Below are 24,338 nucleotides of genomic sequence, written 5' to 3'. Positions count from 1 at the left end.
AAATCTGAGTAACGCTAGTAAGTGAATCATGTACATGTACCAGTTGCTTGCTTTCCAAGGTTGTCCGTAATGCTGCTTCCTAAGTTTATGTAAGGTTATGTAGGTATCTTGGCTATATATATATTTCGATTGAATTGGATTGACTTTACAATGTGATAGTCTCTGCCACGACAACCTTCTTCTCTTAGCATCTTGTTCAATACGCCTTTCAATGGAATTCTATCAGTGAGAATATCCAAAAGACTGTAGAATCGTGTGGTATAACCGCAAATGGAGGCGGTCAATGCTTGTCCTCGATGTGGATCTCGTGACTGCATGTTCTCTCCGCATTTCCCTCCCCTCCACTTCATGTCTGGACTGTGATCCTCGCTATTACCCTTCGGACTCGGATCCACGATCAAAACAGACTTAGGCACCATCACCATGGCAGCAGAGCTGACATCCACCAAGCTCAACCCGGAGAGCCACATCATCCTGGTAATCATTACTCCGCACTTCCATGACGAAGCGGGACCTAATCGAGGTACTTACACAGGACCAACCACTCCTTCGACTACCACATGAACTAGCCCGCAGAAATTTTAAAACTGTACAACGAGCTGTCGAGCGAGAGAAAGAATATATCATCCCCGCAATCAAAGAGACCGCCGCCGCCTCACTCTCCAACACCCAAGCCCCCGACCAGACCCTCGCCGCACTCGACGCAATGATATCCAGAATGCAAGGTCTCAAAAGAAAATGGAAAGTCTGCAGGAGGAAGAGAAGAAAATCCACAACCAATCTCGAAAGCGCATTCAGCACCTGGAGACACTGCATAAGATCCCGAGCCTAGCCGATGTCAAGTACGACCAGTGGTCAAGGGTACGGCTGGACCGCTTACTGGTTGACCATATGCTGCGTTCGGGTTACTCTGAAAGTGCGAAGCAGCTGGCCCAGGATAGGGGAGTGGAGGAACTCGTGGATCTCGGTGTATTCACGCAGTGTCAACGAGTTGTGGATAGCTTACGGCGCGGGGAAACCAAGGAGGCATTGCAGTGGTGCGGAGAGAATAAAGCTGCACTGAAGAAGAGCCAGGTGAGTTGGAATTGATTCTTGTTGCCTTGGAGCTTTCAGCTAACCCAACGCTCATGAAGCATAATCTCGAATTCGAACTCCGGCTGCAGCAATACATCGAGATGGTCCGGACACAAGACAGGTCTAAGAAGATTGAGGCAATAATTCATGCGAAGAAATACCTCATACCGAACCATCAATCTCAGAATTCCGAGATTATGCGGGCCGCCGGATTACTGGTTTTCACACAGGATACAAGAGCCGAGCCTTACAAAGTAAGCCAAACATCCGTACTTGATTAGTGGTGTTTTTGCTGATGTAGTACAGTCTCTCTTTGCGTTGGACCGCTGGAGGTTTCTTGCGCAACTTTTTATCCAGACTCACCATGAACTGCTTTCACTGCCGTCACAACCATTATTACATATTGCACTTTCCGCAGGACTTTCAGCTCTTAAAACACCTCTGTGCCATTCAGCGTATACATCGTCCAGCTCAAACTCACAGTCAACGTCGACATCTGTGTGTCCTATCTGCTCAACAGAACTGAATGAGCTTGCACGCAAAATGCCATACGCCCACCACTCAAAGAGCTACGTGGAAAGCGACCCAATAGTTCTACCAAACGGCCGAGTCTACGGGAAGCAAAGACTGATGGAGATCAGCCGGAAGATGGGTTCAGTAGGACCAGGCAACGTCAAAGACCCAACAACAGGAGAGGTTTTCCACGAGGGCGAGATGAAGAAAGTGTACATTATGTGAACTTGGGCAGGCATTTACCGGGAATGAAACGAGCTACAACTCAATATATACAGTTTTATTATAAACATGATACTATAATACATATTTCACCCCTACTCGCTATCACTAGAATCATCATCCCTGCTCCTCTTCTTCCCTCCCTTCTTGGCCGGCTCCTTCTGCTTCACTTCAAAGACATACATCCGAGCCTCCCGATCCTCTCCCCTCCATCCTCCGCGCTCGCCATCCTTCCCTTCAATATGCCCCGCCGTTCTCGCATGTGAATAACCCTCATAAGAAGTCCAAGGAAACCGGAAACTAGTCACAACAACTAGCCCCGCATGCCTCGCCAAATCCTTAATATTCCAAAGCGTATACGGCTCCCCCTCGAACAGAGTCACAAGGATCTGACCAGGCCCAGTCCGGAAACCCTTCCCGGTAGTATCATCATCTTTCCCCAGCTCCTCACCCTCTCCTCCTTCCTCATCCTCGTCCTCCTCATCCTCCTCTTCACTATCCTCCCCATCCGCATACACCCACTCATCATCCTCAGCATCCATAAGCGGCGGCGGCTTCGAAACAAGCGGCACACACGCTTTAAAGAACGCAACCAGCAACTCCTGATTCGCACGAACCTGTCGGTTCACGTCCGTAGAGAGCCCGCCCACGTGCGGGAAATTGAAGCAGATCACATCCCACGGCCCGCCGGGCTGGTACGGTGGTCCTGCTGGCTCATTTTGCTGGTACCAGGCTGGTCTCTTGCGCTCACGACGTTCGAATCCTGTGCGGATTTCCTTGCCACCGCCTGCTGGAGCGCCGAGCTTGCGCGCGTCCACAGAGAAGATGACTTTGGGGGGTTGCTGGTTGGGGTTGGTTGAGATCGGGTCTTCGGATTTACTCTCCTCTGGCTGCTTTTCTGTCTCGTCGGTTGCTGGTTTTGCCTTTGCTGATGCGCTCAGGATATCTGAGACGTTCCGAGGAGCTTGCGGGTACTTGTCGTACAGTGCTTCCTTGGAATCGTAGCATGTGGCGCATAGGTTGCGGCACTTGTATTGCTTTGCCAGAGAACGGCCGAATGAAAAGTCACCTGGTGGCTGTTAGAATATGCTTTCCAGATATAATAGATAAATCGAGATTTATGCATGTTGCATGTTCTTGTTTTATACAGGAATACATGTTGGTTTCAAACTCGTATATCAAAATGGAAACACAGCTCTGGGCATGAACGCCACGAGAAAAGATATACATCTATGGGTAGAACTTATCTGCAACGAAATTCTTGCATAGAGTGAAGAACGCAGAGCAATTATGTCGACTAAAATGGAAGAAAAGCTCACCTTCACCAATCAGAAGAATTCGGTCCTTCCTCAAAAACGGCACAATAGGTCTCTGATTTGCTTGCATAGAAGCTTTCTTAGGTGCATTGGCATTAGAGTTGCCCTGCTTTTGCCCATTGCCATGCTGCTGTCCCTTGGCTGGGTTTGAAGATGGGCCAGATGGCTTGCTTGGTCCGCGAGGGCGCGGCGGAGGGGCGTTTTTGACCTTCTTGTTATTGCGAGGCATGGCTGAAGGCGAAGAGAAGCGATCTCTCTTTCAAAAAGGTAGTTGTATAAAATTGTATCTAACGAATACGGAGCCACCGCTAGTGTCTGCGGAAGATGATGCGGAAGAAAATCGGCCCGGATAATCAGATATCCGAAGTATACGTCCTCAACTGCGCTTCAATCTTCTCTATCTCTCTTTAGCCTACTCTTCTATTTTAAACTCTCTCTTGCTTCTGAAGTTTGGATTCGAACTATTCTCTGAAAAACTATTCAAGTGTAACTCTGCCACGGGAAAAGAAACCCCCGAGGTTCATGCCTTAACTAGGCCGCAATTGACGCTCCAGACAAAGGGGAAGAAAAGAAAAAGCAACGACGAGCAAAGCGTCCAAGGTAAAAAAACAATATGCCTCCACTTCTTAGGTACTTAAGTAAAGAAGGAGAGAACCAAACGAACGTTGTGGATATGACCCAGGCAATCAACAACACAGCGGGAGTATCAGTTCCCGCCATGTTCACGGCCAATCTAAGAGTGAGCCACTCCAGACAAGTGGGCAAATTCATTCAAGCCTTCAATGCATGCTGAGACTAGGTCCAGAGAAGCTAAGGCATCTGGCAAATGTGGAGAGAGGAAAGGTAAGGACATCATGCCCAATCCAAGAAGGTGTATCCAGAATGGCCAATCTGACTTCAGCGCCGTGCAACCACAGGAAACTGATCCAGGATACCCAAGCGTGTGATCGCAGGTCGAATTCTAAGAGACCGACTAACGAGGGAGCATGCAGTTAGTCAAATGTCGCAGAACGACATTAGGTTTGTCGTTGGCAGTCATGTCCCTTTCAAAAATCCTCTTGGTCGCAATCGAATACTCGAAAAGATCAGCATTATTTTTCCAGCGCTTAACCTCGCCATTGACTCTACCAGTGCGAGCCCACTGAATGAGGTCAATGAGATTGACATAGAGGTTTCGAGTAGCCTATAACACCACGCCGTTAGCACAAAGCAATTAAGTATAAGTCGGCAAGGACAGACCATATAACCATCGGCGCAAGTTCCAGGAAGCGGAGCAATCCCGACAGCACGACAAAGCTTTTGCCAGGATTCAAGCTCCAAGACATCGCCGAACCAAATGGTCACTTCTGAAGCTAGCGCATCCTGGTATCCGATCCAAGCTGCACGATACTCGGGGGTTTGGTCATCCCAGCCATAGAACATATGCAGTTGCTCCCAAGATTTATGCGGCGGGAGCTGGACGTGGAATGGAAAGTTGGGCCAGGAGCGGAAGAAGGTATTGAGAGGGGAGTTGATCATCCTCTTATGTAAGTTGGACTCGCGGTGGACTCTAAGAAGATCCCCGGACTTGGGGATCTGACCACATGGTTTGCATTCGAAGGCATGATGGCGTGCTTCGGCGGCGTGGGCGATGAGGTCAGCCTCGCTGGTGAGATATTTGGAGCATGAGCCGCATTTGTGGGCATGGCAGGGAGAGAACAGGAGATGATAGTCGAGACTAGCTTGGTCGTTGTACCTGCGGTTGCAGGGGGTACAGGTGAACATGTTGATGTGGTGGCCAGATGGTTAAATGTCCGAGATACACTGCGTTGGATTGTTTACTTTTACGCATTTTGGGAAATGGGATGTATGATATTCTCGGCGGGAGACAGATTAGAATGAAACAAATGGGAGAGACGAGGGCAAAGTAAAAGGTGAGGTCGAAATGAGACTGAATGGACACCAATCTCCCCGAAGTCGTGACATTGAAACCACTTAATGACAAAGCTTCCAGGCACACAGGTGCCCGGCAACTTCGAAGTACAAGATGGGAAATATAAAATAGTTAACCGAAGAATAACCCATATTAGTTATCGAAAGACACGTTCTATTAGAAAAAGAAACAGATCGCGGCATAGCTATATACATCGAACAAGACAGGCAAGGATAGATGCTATGACCGCATATCAAAACAAAGGGAGAATTACTAAATCATATTGGAAGCCAAAAGCAGGGGGTCAGGAGAAACCGGCAAAACGAATCGGTTTCCCATAAGTGTAAGGCGAGGGAAGGTGAAAATAACGGAAAAGAGAAAGGAATCAAACACCAACACCGACCAAAGTGATCGCAGGATTTTCCCCATCAGACCAGATAAGACCCTTGAATTCGGCTGCAATGAAACGTGAATCATAATGTCACATGCAAAGGAGCACCGTGGACGCGGTTGACTTTTTGTATATGCACTGACCAGTCAGATGCATATTGCCATTCCAAGCCTTAAGAGCGCAGCGAGTCTCTCATGCTCTGGCTGCTGGCACTGACTGGCGTGGGGAGAACACCGGTTCTGGGCTTGGAGTTCTGCTTGATTTTGGCAACGGCGTAGACAATACCGCTGACGAAGCCGATAGCGATGGCGGAAACGCTGGGGAAGGTGACTGGCGCATCGAAGAAGATGAGACCAGACAGGGCGATGGGCAGCTTGTTGAGTGCGCCGACCATAGAGTATGTGGTGGAGGAGGTAGTGCGGACACACCATGCGGATGTATAAGAGATGAAGACAGAGGAAGCACCGGACAGAACCATGGCGAAGAAAATACCGTCACGGTTGGCCTCGGGGAAGTTGCGGGCAAGGTTGGCGGATGACCAGTCCTCGACCAGCAGGGTGAGAACGAGCAAAACGGGGATGGAAAGGAGGTTGTTGTAGAACATGGCTGGAGAGAAGGTCATGTTAGCAAACATTCGAAACAAGGCTGGAAGAGGCACATACTGTCGAAATCCTTGAAGTTGGTCAGCTTGATGCGCTTGCGCATGCCCAGAACATAGGATGAGGTGCACAGGCAGTTGATCAACATCCATACATATCCGGCGTTCAGGGTGGAGACCTTGCTGGAGGTGTCACCGGTGCTCTCCACGGCATGCTTGATATCAGCCCAGGCGGCAATGAGCGAGCTGAAAACCATCAGACCGAAGGAGAAGAGAGTAAGGTTAGTGACTGAGCCACCGAACCAGAGAACCTCTCCATAGGCGATTAGGATAATGGTCAAGTTCTTGAAGATGGTGTAAACCGGGATTGAGAGGAACTGAAGAGCCTTGGAACCAGTGTAGATCATGCCGATCAGTAGGAGCGTAACCGGGAACCCTGATATGGAGTCTTGTCAGCTGCTACGTCTCTCAGCTTGTATTAACCGGAGTCCATACACTTTCTGGCCTCATCGGTGTTGAAATCACGGAAGGTGATAAGACCCATGGACTTGCATGTTTGAATTGCAGCAATGCAGACCAAAGACTGTTGATATTAGCAATTCGCCTTGGATCAAGACTGCAGAATCCACCACATACCTGAACACCGAGCAAGAGGAAGTTCAGATTGAAATCCAAGCCCGACAGAACATACTTGTTCATCACGGTCATCATAATTGACGAACCACAGTATGCCAGAACGGGGAAAGCGGGGTTGTTGGACATGGTGGAACTGGCGCGGGGCGAGGGAGTCGGCGGCGGCGCAGCCTCAAACTCCTTATTCCCTTGGTCGACCTTGTTCATGTCGACGGTGTAGTCGTCGGATTTCTTGTCTTCGGCCATGTTGAGGGAGTTGGTCGCAGATAGGGGGTGTTATCGGCTGTTTTTTGAAAGGGGAAGGATCGGAAACGACAGATAGCACCCAGGATATATCCAGGGGAGTCGAAGAACAAAAGAAGTTGTTCGAGAAGATGACCAAAGAAAAAAGGCCAAAGGAGATTTGACAACAACAGATTTCGCGGCCGGAAACAGGCACGTCGTTACCTAAGCAGGGCGGTTAGGGGGTGCTGACTCAGGATTTTATTTATAGAGTGAAACATCCATGGACTACTCCGTACCTAGGTATGTTGTATTGCAGTACGGAGTACAAGATACGGGGTATAGTAGTCAATTGATACTGCTGATTGGGACTTGCAAACACTCAATCGATCATATACAATATACATAGTTGGCAGTGATACGTGTGTACTTATATGTAGTGTGGCTAGTTATGTGCATAGCATAACTATGCTATGAGGCTAAAGAATATGCGTGAAATTGTTCTACTAATTAAAAGAACAATAAATAAGGAAATACACACCTCATTCTAATTGCCCACTATAGAAACCCCAAAAACAAATTTCTAAAGCTGTTCACGCGTAGACTGCTCTGTACCGAGCCCATATACCAGTGGAGCTCCCGACCTTCCAACCTCAACCCTCCTAACCACACACTCTTCTGAAAATCCCAATCCACACTCTCACATTAGGAGATCGGGCTCAAAAGCAAAACCAGTCGTGCCAAAACCTACCGAAGGAACAAAAAAAAAACCCCCCAACCCTAAAACCACAATCCAATCCAATCCACCCCGCACATCCCCTCAAAATGCCCGATTCAGACGACGAAGCCCTCTTCGCCGCCCTCGAAAACGAAGATGACACTCACTACCGCGACCAACGCATCCACCAACTCAACGCCGAGCTGGCAGCCACAAAAAACAACCACTCCGCACGGGCAACCGGCGGCAACACAGGCCTCATCCAAAACGAAGTCTCCCCGACACTCTCGACAGACCAGTCCGTGTTGGACTTCACAACGCGTACAAGCAGGTGTCTGGTTCACTTTGCGCACCCTGATTTTGTACGGTGCGCGGTTATGGATATGAAGCTTGGTGAGCTGGCGAATGCACACTATGATGTTTCGTTTGCGCGGGTGGATGTGCGTAACACGCCATTTATTGCGCAGAAACTTGGGATTTAAGGTCTTGCCTTGTGTTATTGGGTTTAAGGATGGGGTTGGAGTTGACCGGATTGTTGGGTTTGAAGGGCTCGAAGCGAGGGGCTTTGATGGGGTTGAAGGGTTTGACGTGAAGGTTCTGGAGAAGAGATTGGTCTTTAAGGGGATTCTTTTGGCCGTGAAGATTGGGGCTGGGGATGATGATGATGTTAGAGAAGAGGAGGAGAGTGATGATGGTGCTGGTGGGAGAGGATTTGGGAGGAAGAAGGGGAGACGTGGGATTCGGGGCTCTAATCCCAATGTGAGGAACCGTGGTGACGATGACGATGACGATTGGGATTAAGAGTCTCGTTTCTTGAAGGTTATACCCCCAAGGAAAGGGTATTGGGATGTTTATTCATGATTTCTGTACATTAACGGATTGATGACCTATATTGATGTTCATAGTTGGATGTTTAGTAGCATACCCATGCCACATATCCATATACTGAGGCTTATACAACGTGTGTTGAAGCAGCAACTTTGGAAACCTCGACTGGGACCATGCGTATGCCTGGGAACAAGTCTTGGGCAACTTGAGAATATTGAAGAATCAAAGTAAATGGGATTGTAGCCAGACACGCAAGAACAAGGCAGACTGTCATCATAGAATTACAGGCAAAAAAATTATCAGAAACTGTAAACACAGAGCCATCTCGACGGCAAAGGCCAAAACGGAAAAAAAGCGCAGAAGCAGAGCGAAACAGCACCCTAGAGTTACAACAAATGCCGTGGAACCGAGGCTAGAAGAAGAACAGGGGGGAATTCTATACATAGAAGCAGAAGTAGAAACAGAAGCAGAAACAGAACATTGTCGCACATCCATAAGTTCCACATTGACGCCGAATGCCATTGAAAACTAAGACACGAGAGAAAAAGGGACTGCCGGGTCTCAAAAAGCAAGGCTCACTTTAAATAGCCACGTTCTTCATTTCGCCGAGGACCTCCGACTCAATGGCGGTTGAGGACTCTACGGAGTCGGTTTTCTCGGTTTTCTCGGCCTTGTCGGATTCCTTGAGTTCATTGGGCTTGGAGAACCCTTCGTTCTCCTTATTGGAGATTTGCGGGGTTACAACCTCCATAAGATCTTCAGTCTGAGGCTCCTTGCCATTTTCCTTGGCGTCTTCGGAGATTGTAGGTCCTGCAGTGACAACAGGACTTGTTGTCTCCTCAGTCACGCGTGCAAGAGGGCTGGACACGCCGAATGGCGTCTTGGGACTTTGGGCATTCCCACCCTTGGAGAAACGGTGCGGCGAACGGCCGCGTTCTTCAGCGCGCGTAGGGCTGCCGTAGGGAGACTCGCGGCTGCTGGACCGGTTGCCTGCAGCATTCACACCCAGACCATTAGGTACAGGGCCCTTCCGGCGAGGTACACGGCGGCCATATTTCTGATCAGCCCTCCAGCGCAGGATCTCCAGGTATGGGGGCTCCACATTTTGGGCCTTGAATTGCTTCAGCTTCAGCTCATTTGTCTCCTCGTCGACAATGACGTGGCCGCTGCACAGATCGTCGGCAAGAGTCGCCAGGAACCCAGCCCACGAGCGGGCAACCACGTATTTACAGTCGTAATCCCGGCCGAAAATAATCACCTGGCCCCATTTTCCAGCGGGACCGGGTGCCAGATCAATGGCCAGGTTGTTGCCGCCCCAATCACGGGCGAGGGGAATCCAAGCGGGGTGTGCGTAGGATTTCTGAACTGCACCAGGGGGCTGGGAGTCCTGACGGTCGAGCAGTTCTGATTGCCACATTGTGGAGGCCTGCTGAGACGGACCGGCCGCGGAGGAGCTTGCTGCAGAGCTGGGTGCGGGTGGGTTTTGCATCATAGTTGCGTTGCTGAGATATTCATCGTTGACTTTTTTCCAGTTCCGCCATTCCTGAACGATCTCTTCGCAGTCGAGCAGCATGGCGCTGAAGATGACACCGGTGGGTAGGCCACCACGCTCTTGGCCGTCATGGACCATTAAAGATTCCCGCACCTCTAATGGCAGACTGCAGTCAAGTTCGTGCTCCAATTCGTTAATATCGTTCTGGGTACATCCTTCACCGAGCTGGTCATGTAGCTCCTCATAATTGTGTTCTAACCAGCGTTCGATCTTCCTCCAGGAGTGAGCGACCGGCGGCGGCGGCGGTGCTCCATCGTGGAAACTTTGCATCTGGATTTCCGGTGCACCCTCGCCTTGGTCGTTCGATCGTCTTTTCTGGGACGCGACCGACCTCATCCTGGCGAGTAGGGCTGGGTAGGAGAGCCCAAGCCATCGGGCGAGCCATTCCACTCGGATGCTTGTGCACTTGCAGATCCTTTTGTGGGCTCGTCATCGTATGGGTTGGAGAGGTCTGGACGAGACTCGATTGCGCTGGTTGCGACAGATGTGAGCGGCTCGTGGCGACTTTGACTGAGAGGGACGTGTCGCCCGGTACGGTAGGGGGAGTCGTGAGAGGCATGACGGTCATAGGAGGTCATGGTATGCCAAAAAGAACGCCATGTCGAAGTCAACCTGCATCACGTCAGTGGACATGAACATTCCAAGATTGTCTAGACATCCAGAGGTAGACTAACATATTCGCCATGGTGTTACAGTAGAGGGAAAAACGGGCGCAGGGGGGTTAAAACCGAGATTCAGGTCGCGAGAGCGGTCATTGGAGACAGGAAAAACGTGTCCCGACGCGGGGATAATCAATAGAGGATTCAAAATTCAGAGAGAGAACGGAGAAAGAAGATATTGAAAAAGCGAAGATGTGAAGTTGTGGTAGGGGCAACCTTGGAAGTCAGAATCCAGAATTAGGTAAGGAAGGAGAAAAGGTGGAGGGGGAGGAAGAGGGTTTGTCTTAAAATTTTTTTTTCTTTTTTGGAAACACAAGAGTTTAAAATGGCTTGGAATAATATATATGATCTTCTTTCACAATATAAAAGCTAACAGGACATTTGCTTCGATTGTTTTGATATGACTCTATTTCATCAACCCCCTGGCCGCATCCAGCGAGGTCTCGACGTGTGGTATGTAGATCCCTTTGATATGATGTCGACAACCCGTCATAAGCTTTTGAATGCGGTTGGGTATCTTGCCAAGTAATGCGCGTGTGTGTTTTACTGTACGAAGTACTGCATCCAGTCTCCAATACATATCTCCCGATCTAGATACAATTACACGTGTGCAACGTGTATCTGAATGCCATTGTCCGAACCCTTGCGGCAAAGGTAGTTCAAATTAAGCTTCAACAGGAATCAGATCTGTGAAAGATAAGACCCCAATTCCCGTCTCATATACAACATATGTGTGGGTAGGGTATGGAGGACTTAAGCAAAAGAATTATACGGAGTACAGACCTAGGAATACACAATAGGATATTCTGAAGTGGTGCGGCTTTCCTTTACTCCGTACTCGGTACTCCGTACTTCCCCTAAAAACCTAAGAAGCTACGGCCGAGGGTGAAATTGATATAAAATTAGCTCCTGAGTGGATCTCGGGGAAATGACTGTGGCTGACGAATAGGAGTCATTAGGGTTTACAATAGGGGAGAGTCCACGTTCCAACAAATACAACATAGAAGCTATATATGTACAATATACTTTGTAGGACATTTGATATACTAAGCGAATCAAACTACTCAGCGATTCTAGGATGTAGATCCTTATCATTGAAAATCTCTTTATACTGTAAGCCTAAAATATACATACAACATAGGAAAAACCCTGGACATTAGGATCAGCATCGGGCTCTCATAGGCTAGACTCCACCTTGGAATTAGAAAACCTGCCAATTTTGATTCGTTTCACCGGGCAAGTTCAGCTCTTGGCGAGACAAGGTCTTGGCATTCAGGTACATCTGTATGCTGTATGTTGTGCTATGGTTGCGATAGGATCTCACCTTCATTACAAAAGATGTCTATGTATAATACGAGCTAGGAATGGTAACATGCCAACAGTACCTACCTAGGTAGGCATTGCAACCTACATAATCTACGAGACCGAGTCTCTCATGACATCTTTTGATCCGGTTCCATCTTTAAGATGACGCTAAGCCCTGTATAGATTAGCGTATTTTGGGAGAGGATTCGAGAAGAATCGAAGAGTGACTTCGGTCCATCCTATAGTTGCATTCTCGGAACAGAGAAGTAGTCCGTACTATAGGTAGGTTCATGATAACCACAAGACCTTGCCTTATCAATCCACGCCTTGCAGGCCCTCATACTAGTCTCGATTTTGGCCATATTCTTCCCGAAGTCTTTGCTAGGCTTGGCTAAATCACGTTCGCCCATCGCACGTCTCGCCTTAGCAGCCGTACTAACTTTTGAATGATCCGTAAGCGCACCTGCGCTGAGAATGTAGCCAAAGATGATAAATACCACGGAAGAAGGATTATCAACAACAGAATAACCTTAATATCCATACAGACGAGAGTAACTTTAACAGCCAACGCGATAAACCGCCTGATGCTGGCAAGCCTGTTAGTTGCGCCAATGGATTCACTGCCAATAGGGACGAGGAAGAGGAATGCTGAGGAGGATGATGGCATCATGAATGATAGTAAGTGCCATCGTCTCCTCCTTATCCACTGCCCCTTGTGTCAACGCCTTGGATGTGCGCGGAGAACTCTATCTATTTTTGTACTGGTAGCTCTAGTACTAGCCCTACTATCATGATTGCCGATACGAGAGCATTTTAATAACGAAATTTGCGATGTTGGATCTCTTCCTGCCGACCAAGCCTAAGGCGAACGAGGTTTGATCTCCACGAAACAAGCCACTGATCAGGAACCGAGCGAGGACAGCCTAGGAAATAGAATCGATTATACTATACGGACGGGTTGTGGTGCTTGGCTTACTGGCATGCGCTCTTGGCAGCCCCGACGGCTGGAAACCGTGTTGTCCGCGGGGGTTGGTACTCACTTCCGACTTGTTCGGTTTGTCCAGTGATATGGTGTAGGAAGGCGTGAAACCACCTGGGCATGTTGGTTGACGGGTCCACGGGAGCGGTCCGATTTAGCGTTGCGCTAGTTTCTATCGCATCTCCACCGGGCACAAAGGATCCAATGGTTTAAACCGCATTATTGTGTTGCCGATTGAAACAATACATTGGAAGTTTCGGTTCAAAGTGCTCCGCAAACCGTATCCAGACTGTGGGTTGAATTCTACTCATTGCTGGTCATCTTCATGGCTTCATGGGGTTATCCATGGATGTCTCGATACAACTGGCAATGTTTCAATATCATCCTATTTTATGTTGGATTTGGATTCTGAAGTAAAGGTGTAATATAAACGCGTAGAAAGGGAAAAGGGTCCTACAGTAAGAGGGCAACCCTAACCTCCCCTTTCACGGTATCCACCACGAGATCTCCTTGGATTCGGCCAGAGCCCCACCATTTTACGGTCTTCCTCCGATTCCATATATGGCGCAACCCTGTACATCTCGCCAAGATCTAATATTTCAAAGGGGGGCGACGGCCGTATCGACGGTTCCGTCAAGCACACATGCAGCAGAAACCTCTCCACTGCAGAAGGTATAGCAACACCTTCGGGCTCGAATCCAATCTGGTCGATGGTTATCTCATGCACAATGGTGAGATCCTTAGACCCGGTCCCATCCATCTCCTTGGCTAGCATAGCCATAGGCCATGGCATGTATCGGTCACGTCAGGTCTTTCTGGCCACATAGATGCGAATTCCTCATCTGGCACATCCAACACAGAAAGCTCATCCTGGTCAAGACCTAGCTCAGCTGCTTTATGTTCGATTTGCTCGAGGTAGTGGCTGTTGGTAGATTTCCCGGCCGCCCGCCAAAGGAATATATCGGGGGTTGTATTTGGACTGTCAAATTTGGTAATCGGCAATTATACAAGCGCGTGCCATCTGCGGTGTCATCGAGGGTTGGAGTCGTGCCAACTCGGCGTAAGTATGCTTGGTTGCTGTCTTTGGGAACCATACCAGTACCGGGAGATCAGTATCTGGCATGCTGTCATTCAACCAGGACAAGTCGTTGTTCAAAAGGAGTCGGGCATAGATGGCCTGTCGAATCCACTTCGACGAAGCCTTCTTCCCTAACCACCATTTAGCGAAGAAGGGGTGGTGGTAGATTCCACGAACAACACATGGCAGCTCGCCGTTGGTCATGGTTGGCCGGCGTAGCCGTGCGTAGCGGTCGATGTTGCCTGACTACGCTGCTGCCAGGATCAATATGTCCTTATCAACAGTGGGTAGATCAGTGGGCAGTGGTTCGCACAATAACCGGACAGCTGCTGGATCAACCGGCCGCGCTCCGGGTAATGTACCTTCAGCATCGAGGCACCAGTCCTCAGTAATATCAAACGTAGGGCGCGGCACAAGAAGATAGAGGCTATCCCCTACCGGTAGGGTTTGATTAAGCATAGACCGCACACATGTGTCACCATTTAAACGGGCTCCAGAACGTAGGGTTGAGTGTAGACAGCGGTTATAGTCATCCATACAGGCCCAACTGGTCGGGCTGATGATAATACTCTTGTAAATTGCTTGGCCGGACGTCCGATTGTCGCACGCTTCCTCTCCAATAGCCACATCCTGGTGGCAGGTCTAGCTCCAGGTACAGTGATGTATAGCCTCCTGCAGCACATACGCGCCCGACCTGGTACCGCAACAGGTCGTTCCCAGGGTATCGCTCTAGTAGGTCACGGAGAGTCCGCTCGTCTGGGATATCCGGGAGGCCAGAAACAGTAAGGGAAATCGTCCGGTGATTTCATGTTTGGGACTCGATTGCTTATGATCTCCCGCGCATTCAAAGCGTGCGCGAATTCAGGAAGATGCCCGTGCAGCTCCTACGCGAAGCCATCGTAAGTGCGGGTTCCTCGCACCAGGCATAGCCGAGCCAGTTGATCCGTCGGATTATCAGGAACTCTTTGCCTTGGATGGCTGCTAGATCCGTCCAGAATCATCCAACCCATATGTTCGGGACATGCGGGTGGAAGTCATGGTGACGAGTAATTGAACTGAGAGATAGCGAGGCTGTATTCTCTGTCTTAGCGTCCATTGGGTCACTTCTTAAGGTTGCCACCTGGGCACCCATGAGATTGAGCAACTATCATGATGTCTTATCTACTCTGGACTCCGTATGAGGCTCGAGTTTAGCGTTAGTAGACTAGTACAGATGAAGTGCCCGGTACAGCCCCACCCGTGGCACATCCTGAGGTCCCCGTTTCAACTGTTGAGTCCACGGGTGAACACCGATTGCCTAGTCAGTCAAGCGGTCACTTGGCACATATTAAGATCATCGCCAACCATGGAAGAATCCATGGAGCCTAGGATATACCCTAGCTTTTGCTATGGTCTAGCGATAGAATGTTGTACTACTTTCAATACCATATTCTCTTTCCCTCCGCTACCAGTATAATGGTTTAATAACGTTGGCCCCCTCGGCCCCCATTTACACCCATTACCCGAAACGCTTAGCGTACGAGTGTGGCTTGTCCACATCCGTCTGGCGGGCTTGTTAGGAAAATTCGTGAATGATATCAAGCTGCCTAGTGTAGTTGAGAATGCAGGTATTGTTTTACAAAGTCGTTTCTCTGAGGCTGACAATGGATATTGAATCCCGTACGTAAACACCATCACTTAACTCGGTAGTCTTGTGTACTGTGAAGTCTACTCGTCTCAATCGGGTATGTATCTACATCGAAGAACTTTCGTATATGAAGGGGCCAAATTATAAAATTAGTCATGAACAGCCCTTTTCGGCTGTGCACTAGTGTCAGGGCCGGTGGAGAATAGTAGAACTAAATAAATGTACTTCGCGGCTCTTTTCTTCCTATCCATCTTCTGTATGGTCCTGTCTTTCATTTAGCACATCGCAATGAATCTCAATGGGCTTTCCTGGCCTACGAAGCACCTTCACGCGAGCACTAGGAACGGATCGACATGGGGCTATGTCATTTACCGCACCACATATACTCCCCATTCCAATGCCGCATTCCTCCGGATTATCGACCTTCTCAACTCCTACATGAAACAGGGGCTATACTCTGAATGCGTCTCCTCAGAAAACAATACCTCAACGAATACAGACCTCACTACATATCACGAGATCTGGGCTCAGCACCGTCCAATCGTCATGAACCATCCGAGATTTGACGGAGCTTCGATAGACTCAATCCGCGCACATTTCCGATGCTGGGTTGGTCAACAGGAGGATCAAGGCTATTGTACTCAGTATCGCATGTGTATGATGATCGACGAAGAGTCTTTACAGACGTTGCTGGATGCTCCGCCGCCCCAAGAGAGCTCGGATGAAAAGATCATTGATCCAATGCGACATGTAAAGGTGGTAACACTACTTCCGGATAGCGATGATGATGATGAGTTTGACAGCTTTTTGGGTGGATAGAGAGCTTTCTATCCGGTTGAAGATGGAAGTTATAATGACTTGGGCTTTTTTTGATTATCCGTCTAGAGCTGTCACATACATGTACATATACAGGATGCATCCTTCTTCACCCCAAGGATTACATATGTACGGCCCGACGCCCAATGATGCATGCGGATGAACGAGCTCTTTACTGGTTGTCTCTCTCTTTTGCATCAGTTCAACCGGTGAGCAAGGCATTGCTGCTTCTATGGTGACTTTCAACATCTTGAACTCCTGTGTTCTCTCTTCCAGGGGTGCTCTTGACACTAATGTGTTGCCCCAACTTCCCGTGCTGTTGAGACTATTCCACGTCACGCACTGGCTATATAGGGCTGGCATCCCTTTTCTCCTCTTTTCTTTCCACTTGGCAACGCAACCCCCCTGGGTTCGTCTCTCTTCATCTCCCCGGGTATCTGTGACTGTGCCCCTACGAGTTTTCGTCATCCCCTATTATATGTTATGCTCAGATCTTGGAACTAACGGCATCTCCGCTATTCTCATCTCCGCTATGCCTGTTGGATAATCATTTCTAGTGGAGACATATGACGGGGTAAGCCCAGAACAACGAACGGAAATGTAATATAGCGCGGTGAGACAAGTTCTGTTTACATGTAGTATCTTTGGTGTAGCAGTCTTATCTGACTGTCTGAAATTAAAAATGTACTTTGGCAAGAACCACATGTACAACTGATGAACGATCAACTCGACTTTCAGACTTAGCTTCATGCTTTTCATTTCCTTTAGTTATTATACCGCTTGATAGTATATTGTCGCAGTGGAGACTTCCAAGGTTATCCATAACTTAGCATCAGATCTACTTGGCTACTATGTAGGACTACTACTTGCACTCCATAAACGGAACCAAAATCTGACCAGTGATGATTATCGGATTGAGCAACGGGCACAAAAGCACACCGATGTGGACTAGTCAGATATTTAGACAAATTCAATCCTCATGAAACGAGTGATGAGGATACACAAAGGTATGAAGTGTGAGATCAGCCCCGTGTCAGTCTTGGAAAGGCTCACCGAGGCTGACCGCTACTTCGACCAAACAAAACAGATAGTAAAGCTGATAGCAGCAGGAAGGCCCAAAACAACAAGAAAGCAAACGAAAAGTAAAAGATAAACATCAACATAAAACAGCAACATCATGCATTTGTTAGCATCCCTCCAGGCCCCAAGCCAAAACCAGGCGCGCCACCGGGAAAAACCACGACGCCGAACGATGGAGAAAAGGCGTTAAACTATCACCTCATCAATTTACCAAGCAGCCAGTGCCGTGCATTATCATCATGGTGAACATTGCCGCAAGAGACGTATGGAAAGAAACAATGAGCACCCCGTCGCGGGAAAGGAAGACTAAAATAACCAACCGAGGGTCCCGAGACCAGTCGAGGATGCCCGTATGAACAAAATGCAAGAAGGAACAGAGCAAAATCAAACTAGATTCAAAGAGATAAGAAAAACAAAGTGAGAGAGAAAAAAAAAGAAAAAGAAAAACAGAAAAACAGAAAGAAAAACAGAAAGAAAGAAAGAGGCCATTCAACGAAAAAGGAAAGTTAACAAAAAGGAGAGGACAGACAATATCAAGAGAGGAAATTGTCACGGGAAAGAGGAATATGGAGCTACGCAGAGCTCTGAGTAACTGGGGGTCCCGAGGCATCAAGCTTCAAGACCCGACGAATGTCATTCTCGATTTGCCTAGTGTCCACCACCCGAGAAGGAGATGGCGAGTTGATCGGCATTTGGAATGAAGTCGAGGCATGGTTTGGCTGAGGTGAAGCATAGCCAGACTGCTGCTGCTGTGACGTTGCCATGTACTGATTGCCATATGGCGCCGGGGAACCTCCGTTCGAGGCGTTATTGGAGACGGGGCCACGATACGGAGGCATCGAAGGGGGCGGGACCATGTCAACCTCACGGCGCAGGGGTGAGTGAGAGTGGGTGGAGTATTGATAGTGAGGGCGTCCATTGTTCTGAGGAATCTGCTGCTGCTGCAGCTGGGGAGAAGAGAATGAGCCATGAGACGGGGTCAACTGAGGGCCAGATGAGGTCCGCATAGGAGTGGCATAGGGCGGCACATTGGAAGGACGGGGCCCAAAGGGCCCAGCGTATTCATGCGAAGCATAAGCCGAGGAAGGCGGCTTCTGTGGGGGTGGATTGAGCAACAGGTGCTTCAACTCCTCGGTCTTGGTTCGTCGCTCCTCCTCAGTCATATCAGACGACTGGGGGGTACTCGAGGGTCGCAGTGCATTCATACGATCTTGATAAGAAGGAGCGAAAGAAGGACCAATGTTTGAGTTGCGGTTGTAGTCAGAGTTTCCCATTTCAAACGTAAACATGCCATCAGGGTTGGGCCGCACGACCCTGGGTTCGGTCTGGGGAGACTGAAGGACCTTATTCACCTCAGGGCTGCTCGTGGACTTTTGATCTCTGGCTTGCACAGCAGCCTTGAAAAGGAAGTCAAGAGGGGAAGGCTTGTGTTCTTCGCCCTTGGATTGGTTGTTGCGGTTGCGAGGTTTGGACGGAGTCATCTCTAATTCAGGGTCCACGTCCGCATCGTCACTATCGGTCTCTATGGGCGGGACCAGATTGGCATCAGGAGCCGACTTAGAGAAAAAACTGGGAATGGGTAAAGCAGATGGTGCAGGCGATGCGTGGAACGTCGGTCCCGCATAGGCTGCGCTCGGTTTTGTCTGAGGAGAGGTGACAGCGGGGCGGGTTGGTGTCTGTCGTGGACCGCTGTTGTACCCGTTGCTGTGGTATCCAGAGTGCGGGGCAGGTGAAGCCTTGTTGTCTCGGGGCTTCTTGCCTGAACGCATGGGCTTCTTCTTCGAAGAGTTGAAGTTTGAAGGATCCACCTGGATGACTCCGGGGCTCATGTTATGGGGAGGGGATGATGGGGGAGTAGAGAGGAGTGCCGGTTTCTGGGCGTGAGGGGTCGTATTCTTCTTCTGAGGACGGCGGTTGTTGCGCGATCCCTTAGGGGTCGGAGGATGAGGAGATTGGGTCGACATTTCGACGGTTGGCTTGAAAAATAGGCAGCCTGAAGAGAGAGGTAAAGAGAAAAAGCAACGCTATGACGAAGCAGTAAAAGGCAGAAGATGCGGAGATTGCAGCAAAATGAGTCAGATCACTGCTCAGCAGGTGTCGACAATATTAGATATGGCAACGCCGGGGAAGCAGGAAAAGTGACATGTATCAAACTGAGGGAATGAAGAGTCGCAAGTTGAGTCAAGCAGATGTCGCTCAAAGGCAGAGATAGACAGTCTATTGAAAGAACTTGTCTATGAAATGGGGAGCGTGACAAAAGTCAAAAACGAAGATCAACTGTAGACATCTCTAAAAGAGGAAAAAAGAAGAGAAGGTAAGGAAGATTGAATCATTGTTGTTGGTTGAAGGGAAAGACCATCGAATGCAGACAAACGAGGGGACCCCGATCTCATCTCGATGACTAAGGACGCCACCTGCTTCGCGATATCAAGAACAAACCAAGTCAAACAGAACTATCAACTGCTGGACAGGGTCGCATTGTCGCTTTTTGTGCATTGAGTACCTTTGGAGATATCTCTTGTTTTAGCTCCCCCAGGAAAGGTACCTCGTCCGTTCTATCTCGACTCCCTACACTACAATCACCGCCCTCCATCACCGCCCAAACCTGGGCATCGGAGCCTCACTTACGTCAGTCACAGTTCTGATCCCCCCCACCTCAGCTAGCTTCTGTCGTCTGGCGCCAAGCATTTCAAACTGAGACCATCCAAATTTCGAGAACCTCAATATGACAGACGTGGAGATGAAGGAAGCCGCTACTGGCTCATCCAAGGGCAAGGCCGTCGCCAAGGGCTCCGATAATGCGGACAAGAAGAAGTTCGAGGTCAAGAAGGTACACAAAAACCTACTGCTCGCAGCGACTCATAATACTGACTTGTCATCGTTAAGTGGAACGCTGTTGCCCTGTGGGCTTGGGATATCGTCGTCGACAACTGTGCCATTTGCCGAAACCACATCATGGACTTGTGTACGCTGAAACTACCCTCCGAAGCTCTCTTATCTTACAAGCTGACCGACCGATGAAACAGGCATCGAATGCCAGGCCAACCAAGGATCATCAACAACGGAAGAGTGCACTGTTGCCTGGGGTATCTGCAACGTGAGGACCTCCGCATCGACCCCATCCGACCATTTGATCATAAGCTAATTACTCCATTTCTATAGCACGCATTCCACTTCCACTGTATATCGAGATGGCTGAAGACCCGCCAAGTCTGCCCGCTAGACAACCGAGACTGGGAGTTCCAGAAGTACGGCCGGTAAAGAGGGGCACGGGGGGGTTTCAAAGACACTACACGATACAAATTCACGATTTCTGGCTGATGCCGCATGCTCAATGGCTATAACTTGATACTTTTTTTTCTTTTTTTTGAAGACGCGTCTGGACCTTTACAACGGCTTAGGGATTCGCAGGCGTTCGAGCGATTGATGTCTCGAGCCAGCTGCATAGTTTCCCATTCTCATATTTCGTAGCAGACAAGAGCGCTGCCCAAATTCTTCCAATGATTAATACGCTTGACAGTTTCTCAACGATAGCTTATTGCACCTTCACCCCGTCCACAGTTATACCCGGAGTTGCATTCGCGCTTGTTGAGCCCAGCCACTTCTCTGGGTTGCGGTTATATACCGGCCAGGGTGGGACAACGACGAAAGCTGTAAACAATGTGCCTGCCAAACCGGTCCATAACGTAAGGTGGATGTCCTGGTAGATGTATCCGATGACGAAGCTGGCGGCCTAGAACAGATACAATAATCGTTAGTTCTGGTAATACAAGACTCATATTCGTACAACATACCCCCGAGATAACCAGCAAGACGGTTGAAAGTAGCTCTGCTAGACGTTGGCCGTGGAAGTCCTGTTATCGAGATCTTGTTAGCTTGGATCGTCCAGACGCGCGGAGCAATGACAATGAATGGAGGAGGGGCAGTTGGGCGTACGATTTGGCCTTCAATGACATCCTGAATAGGGGCGAGTAGTTCATCCATGTTTGAAGCAAGTTTATCAGATTCGAGGTCAATACGCCAGGTTCGAGGATCCCTTGATCGATGCCCGAGGCGGCTTATCGCAATGGTGTCATTTGCCTTCTGCCACGTCGGACCGCCTTGTTCTCTACATTGTACATACACGGCACTCCGCCAAACCACGTACGAAGTACGGAATACAAGGTTGCAACATACATGTAATTTTGTCCCAAATGGGATGTGAGAAAGTTGACCCGATATTGAACTTTAATGGTTACGTGGTTGATCATGATTTCATTCGATGTCATCTGTCATCTATGTCTAGAGCCGAAAAAAACAAACGGTCTACCCGAGTCAGAACACTGCTGACGGAAAGCTAGCCTCGAAAATCTCGGCCTTCAATTGCGCACCAGTGTACAAGACCCTGCAAATCCAAACGTAGCCCGAACCCAACTTGCCGTGTCGGAAGGCTCACATGCACCTGCAATGCGAGGAGCAAGGAGCGGTGAGAACGAGATCTTGCATGACCCATGTGGTGGCGGTTGGGGAAGAAATCTTCCTTCCCATAGCCAACCAGATACGGATTCTCCTCAGGTCCCAATGCTCCAATGCTGCCGACGTGCTTGTATGTCAAGCACGGCGAAGCGCTGAATTGCAGGTAGCGGTCGTGTTATGACGATACGAAAGGCACCGACTTTTAGTTATAGGCGACCGTTGCGCCATCATGAGCGGGCTCCAGCAGCTTCCATTGGCACGAGATACCGTTGGAAGCGAACTGTGCGATGATGCGGTCAGCAATCTCGGTGAAGCGCTCCGTGGCCAGTGCCAGGATGGTAGGTCCGGCACCGGATAGACAAATTCCTAGCAGACCGGGTTGAGTGGCGGGCGTCATGAATTGGAGGATCTCAGTCAAGCCTGGGATCAGCGTCTTGCGATACGGCTGGTGCACCTTATCCTGCATGGCGAGGAAGATCATATCAGGATCCGGCGGGGAACTTCCCAAGGCCGCAGGAAGGAGTGCGGCGCGCTGGAGGTTGAAGACCTAGCCGGAAATTAGTCTGAGATCAGATAGTTTATCAATTCTGAACATCCACATACCACGTCCTCTCTCGAGTAGCTCTGCGGGAGGACATTACGGGCGTTGGCAGTAGGCACCACAAAGTCAGGGATAATGGCAATGGCCTTGATCTCTGGAGCCCAGTTGAACTTCCTGTAATGACCAATGGCCATGGGTGGCTCGGGGGGTCTAATGCCTGTGTCCACACCACCTGCGGGAGCGGGCAGGACTTCACTGAGGGGGATCTCTTTGCGTGCCACGTCCTCGGGCTTAAGCTCATTCAGATAGGTGCCCACGAAACCACCGAAGAGGGAGGCAGCCACGTTATCGGGGTGCCGCTCTGTTCTGACGTTAGTAAGATGTACGACATACGAATCATGATTTTCTTTTCTTTTTTTGTTTTTCCTTTCCCCGAAGACTCAGATGAGGGGCACATAAAAGGGCACATAAAAACATATCCAACCTACCAATCATCAAACAATAATCGAGTAACCGTTCCTTGCTCAGACCCAGCTTACCAACCTCATTGCCCAGCATGACACCGGCGACCACGGCGGTACCAGAGGAGCCCAGACCCCGGCCTAACGGGATGGGGTTGACGATATGCACCTTGGTCTCGACGGGGAAGGCCCGCTGGTCATGGCATCTGAGGACATACAGGGCTACACGGGTGATCAGATTGACTTCTGGGTCGAGACTGATCTGCTCAACACTCTTGCTTTGGTCCTCATAGGTAATGGCGCAGTTGAAGGGTTCCTGGGACGAGGGTTTGGCCTCGATTGTGACGTGGAGATCCAGGTGGAGGGACAATGCCAAGCCGATCACATCAAACCCAGGGCCAATGTTGGCAGAGGAACAAGGGATCTTGATCACGAAGGAAGACATGATAGTATATGTTCCAAGTGTCAGGGTCCAAACACACACAAAATATACAAAGATCGTCTGATAGTCCGGTATGTGACTCTGAATGTCTTGGCACAAAAAAATTGGCCGACGTCGGAAAGTTGAGTGGAGACTTTTCCCGAGTTCTTTGAGGATTTGGATTGGATTTGACTTGTTAACATGTCAGATTGCCAGATCCGATCGCATACATTTAGATGTTGTATATGTTGTATACATATTGTCGGTGTGTTTTTTGACTCTGACTCTATACTTCGTCTTACATTAAACATCCATGCGAAACATGAGAAAAAAGGGGGTGTTTATTACCGAGATAACTTCTAGAGTAATATTACTGTGTCATATATGTTGTAACCTGGAAATGCCAAAGTACCAAGGGCGACAAGATGCAAAGGCTAATACGTGCATGGATCGTAGTATCTATATTGTATGTTGTATAGAGGGCAGCCCATAGAGGGGAAATGTAAGAAGTCAAAGCCGCGGAGTACTCCGTAGTAGATAACATTCGACACAAAATGCCTCAAAGCATTACTATATCAAGAAAAAAAGTAGCCTAGTCCAGTCTAGTCAAGAATAGGTTATACTCCGTTCTCTTATAGACCTTTTTAAGTCCTTTATCTGCTGAAACGGTGGGGTGTTGTACCCGCTTGCAAATTTTTCACTGAGCGTTGTCTCCCGTTTTCTCATATTAATTCGAAAACCCCCACTTGTTTTCTTATTTTCTCCTCTTAATCCAGCCCCTGAGGTTCTTTTATATTTGAATATCCAGTCCCAAACTCTTTTAATATCCCGTGGGTGACTCAGTGGGCGGAACCACCTCGGCATCATTGACTTTTGATCTTTGCCACTTCGTTTACAGCTTTTTCTCTTTTTTCCTTTTTCCACTCCCGCCTTTCCC

The 24,338-nt window shown here is 49.1% G+C and overlaps 14 protein-coding genes across 14 annotated transcripts; 4 read left to right on the top strand and 10 right to left on the bottom strand.

Moving 5' to 3' along the window:
* Positions 1-423: 423 nt before the first annotated feature.
* Positions 424-1,812, top strand: N7519_009580 (FYV10 family protein; the record flags this gene model as incomplete). Its single annotated transcript, XM_057296353.1, has 4 exons — positions 424-523; positions 686-1,074; positions 1,134-1,328; positions 1,381-1,812. 4 exons carry the CDS (start codon positions 424-426, stop codon positions 1,810-1,812), a joined length of 1,116 nt encoding a protein of 371 aa, XP_057144235.1.
* Positions 1,813-1,904: 92 nt separating this feature from the next.
* Positions 1,905-3,354, bottom strand: N7519_009579 (25S rRNA (uracil2634-N3)-methyltransferase; the record flags this gene model as incomplete). The annotated part of the gene is made up of 2 exons (XM_057296352.1): positions 1,905-2,878; positions 3,129-3,354. The coding sequence occupies 2 exons, from the start codon at positions 3,352-3,354 to the stop codon at positions 1,905-1,907; spliced, it is 1,200 nt and encodes a 399-aa protein (XP_057144234.1).
* A 744-nt stretch (positions 3,355-4,098) lies between these two features.
* N7519_009578 (uncharacterized protein) lies at positions 4,099-4,889 on the bottom strand (the record flags this gene model as incomplete). Its single annotated transcript, XM_057296351.1, has 2 exons — positions 4,099-4,308; positions 4,365-4,889. 2 exons carry the CDS (start codon positions 4,887-4,889, stop codon positions 4,099-4,101), a joined length of 735 nt encoding a protein of 244 aa, XP_057144233.1.
* A 711-nt stretch (positions 4,890-5,600) lies between these two features.
* Positions 5,601-6,905, bottom strand: gmtA (GDP-mannose transporter; the record flags this gene model as incomplete). The annotated part of the gene is made up of 4 exons (XM_057296350.1): positions 5,601-6,034; positions 6,091-6,462; positions 6,522-6,609; positions 6,663-6,905. 4 exons carry the CDS (start codon positions 6,903-6,905, stop codon positions 5,601-5,603), a joined length of 1,137 nt encoding a protein of 378 aa, XP_057144232.1.
* Positions 6,906-7,706: 801 nt separating this feature from the next.
* Positions 7,707-8,400, top strand: N7519_009576 (uncharacterized protein; the record flags this gene model as incomplete). The annotated part of the gene is made up of 2 exons (XM_057296349.1): positions 7,707-8,039; positions 8,083-8,400. The coding sequence occupies 2 exons, from the start codon at positions 7,707-7,709 to the stop codon at positions 8,398-8,400; spliced, it is 651 nt and encodes a 216-aa protein (XP_057144231.1).
* A 607-nt stretch (positions 8,401-9,007) lies between these two features.
* N7519_009575 (SMI1/KNR4 family protein) lies at positions 9,008-10,315 on the bottom strand (the record flags this gene model as incomplete). Its single annotated transcript, XM_057296348.1, has 1 exon — positions 9,008-10,315. The coding sequence occupies one exon, from the start codon at positions 10,313-10,315 to the stop codon at positions 9,008-9,010; it is 1,308 nt and encodes a 435-aa protein (XP_057144230.1).
* N7519_009574 (uncharacterized protein) lies at positions 10,312-10,664 on the bottom strand (the record flags this gene model as incomplete). Its single annotated transcript, XM_057296347.1, has 2 exons — positions 10,312-10,591; positions 10,654-10,664. 2 exons carry the CDS (start codon positions 10,662-10,664, stop codon positions 10,312-10,314), a joined length of 291 nt encoding a protein of 96 aa, XP_057144229.1.
* A 1,518-nt stretch (positions 10,665-12,182) lies between these two features.
* N7519_009573 (uncharacterized protein) lies at positions 12,183-13,682 on the bottom strand (the record flags this gene model as incomplete). The annotated part of the gene is given in 3 exon segments (XM_057296346.1): positions 12,183-12,472; positions 12,487-12,563; positions 13,501-13,682. The coding sequence occupies 3 exon segments, from the start codon at positions 13,680-13,682 to the stop codon at positions 12,183-12,185; spliced, it is 549 nt and encodes a 182-aa protein (XP_057144228.1).
* A 222-nt stretch (positions 13,683-13,904) lies between these two features.
* On the bottom strand, positions 13,905-14,204 carry N7519_009572 (uncharacterized protein; the record flags this gene model as incomplete). Its single annotated transcript, XM_057296345.1, has 1 exon — positions 13,905-14,204. One exon carries the CDS (start codon positions 14,202-14,204, stop codon positions 13,905-13,907), a length of 300 nt encoding a protein of 99 aa, XP_057144227.1.
* A 1,711-nt stretch (positions 14,205-15,915) lies between these two features.
* On the top strand, positions 15,916-16,446 carry N7519_009571 (uncharacterized protein; the record flags this gene model as incomplete). Its single annotated transcript, XM_057296344.1, has 1 exon — positions 15,916-16,446. The coding sequence occupies one exon, from the start codon at positions 15,916-15,918 to the stop codon at positions 16,444-16,446; it is 531 nt and encodes a 176-aa protein (XP_057144226.1).
* Positions 16,447-18,095: 1,649 nt separating this feature from the next.
* Positions 18,096-19,487, bottom strand: N7519_009570 (uncharacterized protein; the record flags this gene model as incomplete). The annotated part of the gene is made up of 1 exon (XM_057296343.1): positions 18,096-19,487. One exon carries the CDS (start codon positions 19,485-19,487, stop codon positions 18,096-18,098), a length of 1,392 nt encoding a protein of 463 aa, XP_057144225.1.
* Positions 19,488-20,248: 761 nt separating this feature from the next.
* On the top strand, positions 20,249-20,784 carry N7519_009569 (SCF ubiquitin ligase complex subunit HRT1; the record flags this gene model as incomplete). Its single annotated transcript, XM_057296342.1, has 4 exons — positions 20,249-20,353; positions 20,410-20,488; positions 20,550-20,620; positions 20,686-20,784. 4 exons carry the CDS (start codon positions 20,249-20,251, stop codon positions 20,782-20,784), a joined length of 354 nt encoding a protein of 117 aa, XP_057144224.1.
* A 274-nt stretch (positions 20,785-21,058) lies between these two features.
* Positions 21,059-21,507, bottom strand: N7519_009568 (signal peptidase complex subunit 1; the record flags this gene model as incomplete). Its single annotated transcript, XM_057296341.1, has 3 exons — positions 21,059-21,256; positions 21,318-21,377; positions 21,460-21,507. The coding sequence occupies 3 exons, from the start codon at positions 21,505-21,507 to the stop codon at positions 21,059-21,061; spliced, it is 306 nt and encodes a 101-aa protein (XP_057144223.1).
* A 673-nt stretch (positions 21,508-22,180) lies between these two features.
* Positions 22,181-23,425, bottom strand: N7519_009567 (homoserine kinase; the record flags this gene model as incomplete). Its single annotated transcript, XM_057296340.1, has 3 exons — positions 22,181-22,525; positions 22,582-22,880; positions 23,008-23,425. The coding sequence occupies 3 exons, from the start codon at positions 23,423-23,425 to the stop codon at positions 22,181-22,183; spliced, it is 1,062 nt and encodes a 353-aa protein (XP_057144222.1).
* Positions 23,426-24,338: the final 913 nt, after the last annotated feature.

Source organism: Penicillium mononematosum (genome assembly GCF_028829835.1).
Source record: "Penicillium mononematosum strain IBT 11891 chromosome Unknown utg000005l:1.0-9366267.0:1.0-9372171.0, whole genome shotgun sequence".
In the NCBI taxonomy this organism is placed as follows: domain Eukaryota; kingdom Fungi; phylum Ascomycota; class Eurotiomycetes; order Eurotiales; family Aspergillaceae; genus Penicillium; species Penicillium mononematosum.
This window is presented reverse-complemented; position numbering and strand designations above follow the sequence as displayed.